This window comes from Solanum dulcamara, chromosome 3, assembly GCF_947179165.1.
Source record: "Solanum dulcamara chromosome 3, daSolDulc1.2, whole genome shotgun sequence".
In the NCBI taxonomy this organism is placed as follows: Eukaryota; Viridiplantae; Streptophyta; class Magnoliopsida; order Solanales; family Solanaceae; genus Solanum; species Solanum dulcamara.
The window spans coordinates 2,281,044-2,287,009 of record NC_077239.1 but is presented as its reverse complement, the minus strand read 5'-3'; the positions used below and the strand labels follow the sequence as shown (position 1 = coordinate 2,287,009).

The 5,966-nt window shown below is 28.4% G+C and overlaps 1 protein-coding gene across 1 annotated transcript; it reads right to left on the bottom strand.

Moving 5' to 3' along the window:
* Nucleotides 1-278: 278 nt before the first annotated feature.
* Nucleotides 279-5,610, bottom strand: LOC129881428 (fatty acyl-CoA reductase 2, chloroplastic-like). The gene is made up of 9 exons (XM_055955633.1): nt 5,268-5,610; nt 4,471-4,574; nt 4,072-4,271; nt 3,633-3,733; nt 2,954-3,161; nt 2,418-2,579; nt 2,052-2,133; nt 1,064-1,452; nt 279-585 (listed from the first exon to the last, which is right to left on the bottom strand). The coding sequence occupies exons 1-9, from the start codon at nt 5,608-5,610 to the stop codon at nt 420-422; spliced, it is 1,755 nt and encodes a 584-aa protein (XP_055811608.1). The 3' UTR covers nt 279-419.
* Nucleotides 5,611-5,966: the final 356 nt, after the last annotated feature.

The following is a 5,966-nucleotide window of genomic DNA, read 5'->3' as shown; positions in this document are numbered from 1 at the left end:
ATTTTTAATCGTATTAGGGGAGAACAGTCAAATATATTGGGGAACTACAAGGTCAAATATGTCCGAAAACTATGCAAAAGGTTCATATCAATATTAAGTTTCCATGGCTTATAATATGAGCGAATTTAGCTTATTTTGATAACGATAATGATATATTTGACCTCAACTACTAACCTAGAAAAAATTGATACCATCTTACATAATTTGGAGACAAATTCAACCCCAAATATTAACCATTTCACAATTATATCAAAGCATTTTATACATATAGAGTAAAAAGACACAATACAACCATTTCACAATTAATATCATTTTACATAGTTTCATTTCTTTCCCTTCATAATAAAAGGAAACAATAAGTTTTGTGTCGACAAGACAACATAATGTTAATTCCAACCCCACCCTCACCCCCCACCCTCCTATATAGGTACTTTTTTGCCTTCCAAAACATGTTTTTTCACACCAGAAATGTGAATTCTTGTTAAGTAATCTTTCCAATTTATGTTTGATGCATCAATTTCAAAGCTTCTTCTCTCTTCTTCAGACATTTCTTCCATTAAATTCCTCATATTGCCAGTGTGAAACCTTGCAAAAAGAAAAGAAAAATTGATGAACACAAACAAGATTTACTCTAATTTATGTGGCGATATTTGACTGATATTAGAATTTAAAAAAGGGCTTGTGATTTCGTATCTTCCGTGATATTTATATGGCTATAAAAGCTTGTCATTAAGTATAGAATGTATAGTTTAATTATTTTTTCATATACACAAATGTTACTTCTTCTTTTTCAAATAAATTATTAGAAAGAGTGTCAAGTAAAATAAAACAGATAATATAATGATTATAATACTCTTTCTCTATAATCATCAACAAAGTAATTAATTTTTATAATATCAGGACAATTTTATATGTTTTGTAGCCAAAAACTCGCCTTATTTTCCAACACTACAAACTAAATTTTACGGAAATTTTCCTATAAATATATTTTGAGTGACCAGATAATAAAATATTATATATACAGGCAATGCATATAAATTAATGAAGAAAAAAAAAATCATACCATCCTTTGTAGAAAGCATATGGTTCGTAGAGCTTGCTGAAGTTCTTGAGAAATTCAACTTTCCTTTTAAATCTCATTTGAATCTTCAATAACTCTTTTTCACTTAAATCTTGTACCCTATGCTGCTTGGATAGTACCTCCCAAATATAATTTGAGAAATCTGATATTTTGTCAAAATATTTCATTTCCTTAACCTCAATTTTATCCCCTTTTGAGTTAACAAAAGGAAATAAAGTGAAATATTCATAGCAATAGTCAAAAACTTGATGTATTGAAATAGGATTCACAAATGTTGTTGCTAAATGATAGACATTTAGTTGTGGACTTAGCAAATATCCATGCTTTGCAATAGCAGCCATTGTTGCATTTACAACCAAATCAACTGGAATCTAAATCAAGTAAAAATGTGGTCAGATTATGCAAAATAATAATAATAATAATAATAATAATAATAATAATAATAATTGTTGGAAATATAATTATGGAATGGGTAAAAATCTTGAGTTTAAATCTCACCACCAACCATTATTTTTAAAAAAGATTCACGTGAATGGCATTTCATCGAAGATATATAACTAAACAAAGAGTGTATCTTATCTTATAACTTAACCTCTCAAATGAAATAGTCACACACTTTATCAATGTATCAAAGCATACAGAATCGATAAAGCTTTTTCTAGACACACCGATAATCATTATTTTAAAATTTTCACATGCTTGACACATGAAAAAAAAATCAGGACATGATGTGAGGCGACGGATCCAAACCGCCAAAAATTGACAAATTAAATGCCCAAAAAATAAGCATTTTCTTGGTTTGACAGGCAGAGGTCTAAAGTTTGAATCTCTCATTGATTATTATTTTATAAAAATGCAATGGTAAATCTATAAAAAAAAAGTAAATAAAGAATCTAGCAAAAATGTAAAGGAGTATTGAATTTTTAATTAAGTATTTTCAAACTGAAATGTGATGGAAACTTATACTTACCACATCAACATGGGTATCTGGATCACCATATAATCCTGGAAGTTCCCCTTTTCCATATAGAAAAAGTGAAGGGTCAATTACCCTAAGAGAGAGAAAGACAACATAGAAGGTAAGAAACAATATTACCATTCTTGGTGAAAATGAAATACTATTAATTTTTTTCGATGCACAAAGCATTTTATGTTAGCACGATCTGGGGAAGTGTAGCACTCCAAAAGATGTGAGGTAAACAGTCTACCCTAATAAAAACATTAATGACTATTTTCACATTTCGAATTCGTGATATATAAATCACACGGAACTTTTCCGTTACTACGTAAGTATTATATGAACTAAACAAGAGAAATTTTAATAGAATATTGGTACCTGTATCCTTGTATCCATCCTGGAAAAGGTTCTTTATAACTACTTGTAATCACTGAGGGTCTAAGAATAAGTATTGGAATTTCATCTCTCATACTATTTATCATCATTTCACCAATTGCCTTTGTGAATGTATATGTATCTTGCCATCCATATAACTTTGCCCTATTTTATCAACAATCAATAATTAATAAAAATAAAAAAGGACATTTTCCCTATATAATCAATTATTAAAAATAAACATGAATTTTACTATTAGAAAATCGCTAATTCCCAACTGACGTTCCGTCAATATTTGGCTCGTCAATAAAGGGTTTCTGACGAAAAAATTACACACGAGTCAAATTCCAACGGATTCAGTGGGAATTTGGCAATTTTTTAATAGTGAATTTTCAACAAACAATTTTTGAGAGAAGACAGACAGACATTGGTCCATCGAAAAAGTTTTCGAGGAACAATCTCCCTCGAATTTTTTTTATTGAAATTCAAATTCGCAAGTTTTTAGTAGTAACACACATATATAAGAAAGACAAAAATACCTCTCAACTCCTAAATCTTTCATTATTTGCTCCAGGCCATTATTTGTAAGATTGTTCAACTTTGAAACAAGATCCATTTCTTTGGCAGCATTTAGTGATGGAAAATTAGTATAGGGAGAAATTGAAGTGATTTTTTCCTTTGTTATGCTTTCTCCCATAGTAAAAGGTTTCTCCAATATTAATCCTTCTCTTTCTCCATTGGCATATGCTTCAAAGGAAATAAATAAAATATTTCAATATAGGAATTAAATGCATATCATATTTAGAAAGATTTATATTAAATGCACCAATAGTCTACATAATTATGTCGTTAATTTAATTTAACTAGTTATAGCAGATTATTACTTTATTTTTCATATCACCATATCAGGTTCGTTATGAAGAGTAAAAGATCTATAGACTGATAATGCTCGAAACTTAATTAAAATTTTATCTTGAAAGAGTGTGATGGTATAAAGATCTTTTTACACTTCAAATTAGGTAGACCTACAACGTAATAACAAGTATAGACTTCGATATCAAAAATGATATTAATTATATCATAGAAAAGAAAGTAATAACCTACCATAATCGATTAAATTAGCATAAAAATTATTTTACTTTATTAATATATATAACTTAAACTCATATTTAAAACATACATTCTTTATTGAAGAATGAAGAATATTTAAGTGCATACCTGTGGAATAATGCATAAGAAGTTTAAGGTTCTTGCATTTCTTGGCAAACATCATGAGTTGATATGGACCATTCACATTAGCATCAAGAGCTAAATCATACCTTAAAAAAACATCAAATGGGAATGATAAGTTAATAACACAATTAAACTTACACAATCAAATTTATTAAATTGTATAACCTATACAACAACAACAATAACATACCCCGTGAATTCCACAAGTGGGGTTTGGGGAGGATAGAATATACGCAAACCTTAACACTATCTCGTGGAGGTAGAGAGACTGTTTTCCGAAAGACCCTCGACTCAAATGTAACAATTATGTAACTATTCCATATACCAAGACAAAAATATAGCGAGTCACAACAAAAAAACAAAATAGTGCAAAAATTGTATAACCTATAGTTGAATAATAATTTATAGGGGTGGGAAAAAGAACCTCTCATCAAATGTGGTGTTTGCTGCAGAGTCAATGATCAAATCAATTTCTTGAACAATTTGTTGAGCAGTAATAATATCCATACCAAGATTTGGCTCATATATATTTCCAACCACAGGAATTAATTTGTTCAATATGAATGGCTTGTAATATTCACCATGCATTTCTTCTAGGCATTTGAATAACTGTGATTCTACAATCTGATGATGATAAGAGAAAGTACATATAAATAATTAGCTACAAAATTCATCATTCTAAATAGCTTGTCTATCATTAATACATCTTTAAATAGGATCAATAATGATTTTTTCCCTATTTTGTGGCATAAATTATCTATTAATAAATAGGATTAGCGATAGATTTTTGTTGTTTAATTACTACATATATATGTATGCATACTTCACTTTTTAATCTGTCAAATGCAGCTCCTTTATCCTTTGCCCTGATGAGGATGTAGATCTTGTTTATTTTTGGTGTTGTTCTCAACATCTTTTCAATCAGAGCTGCAAAAAATAATTATTTTATTTAAGATGCGAATCAAGATATTGATGATAAAAATCATAAAAAAACAAACACGATTTGCAATTTATGTGTTTATAATCTATTTCTTATATATAGTTTCATTCCACAATCATATTTTATAATCTTACAAATATCTAAAAAATACGTTAGACAAAATTTTACACTATCAGCTTACTAAAAAGTTAATTACAAATAATATTGATACCAAAATGACATATATTATTTTCTATTAATATAATGTGAAAAGGCTAGTTAAAAAGTTAAAGAAGGACGTTTCGTATGATATCATCATTACATATCCTACATTACTCAAAAGATTTTGGTAATACAAGTAATGTTCTACTTGCGTAGAGAGAATATTGTTTTTTTAACAAAAAATGTAGTTATTAACATAAAAATAAGAAATACTTTAATTAGCTAAGAAGAAAAAATGTTTGTTAACTTATCATTTTTGAAAGCGGGAAAAAGTCCATAAAATGCTATGTCTTAATAACTATAACCAAAATAATATTCATACAAATATTATAACTATAAAACTAAATCATCCCTCATTCACATAGTGTTCGAGAAGGAGTGTATCAATCTACTCTGCTTTAGTGGTTTCTATATTCTGTAGTTCGAATTCGTGACTTAGTCGTATAGAGAAAATTTTATCATTAATTAAATTAATGTACCTTTTGCAAGAAATCCTGTACCACCAGTAACAATAATGTTCTTCCCTTCAAAAAACTCAACAATCCCTATTCCATTGCTAGATTTTTGAGATAAAATTTCTTTTTCATCATCCATAGTTATGGTGGATGGAGCACTAGTAAGTGCTTTAAGTGAAAAATCTTGATCATTTGGAGAAGAAAAAAATGAAGACAAACATGTAAAAGTTTTCCTATTTCTTTTTTCATTCTCAAAGGATGGAACAATTTTATATTGATCAAAATTAGAAGGAAAATATTTTTTAGAAAATATGTTAGTTGGTGATTCCCTTGTATAAAGGGGGAAAATACTTTTGGAGAGAAGCATTATATTGGCAATTAGCAAAAAAAATAAAAATATAATGTGAAGTTGTAGGATAGGAGATAAAAATAATCTTCTCTATTTATAGAGCTAGCTAGCTATGGCGTGTAAGGACAGTCATAAATTAAAAATGTTTTGTGTGTATTTGTCTTTTACAATAAAAGCTATAACAACGACCACACGAGGAGTATCAGTAATATTGTTGACGATATAAAAGCTAATTAAAGTTTTATGACGATTTTGTCTAAAAATTTAAAATATCAAATAAAGCATGTCTTCAACACGATTCCTGACATGTGTGTTTGATTTTTGTTTATAAGCATGATTTGACTAGTTGGAAATTTTATAGAAAATCTCATATT

What these genes read in the sequence shown, in the direction of transcription:
- LOC129881428 (XM_055955633.1), bottom strand. Translation starts at nt 5,610, where the DNA reads ATGCTTCTCTCCAAAAGTATTTTCCCCCTTTATACAAGGGAATCACCA. An exon ending in TTGACAGATTAAAAAGTGAA is followed by an intron (nt 4,272 to 4,470) that starts GTATGCATACAT and finishes TATCATCATCAG; the next exon opens with ATTGTAGAATCACAGTTATT. An exon ending in TATGCTTTCTACAAAGGATG is followed by an intron (nt 586 to 1,063) that starts GTATGATTTTTT and finishes TCTTTTTGCAAG; the next exon opens with GTTTCACACTGGCAATATGA.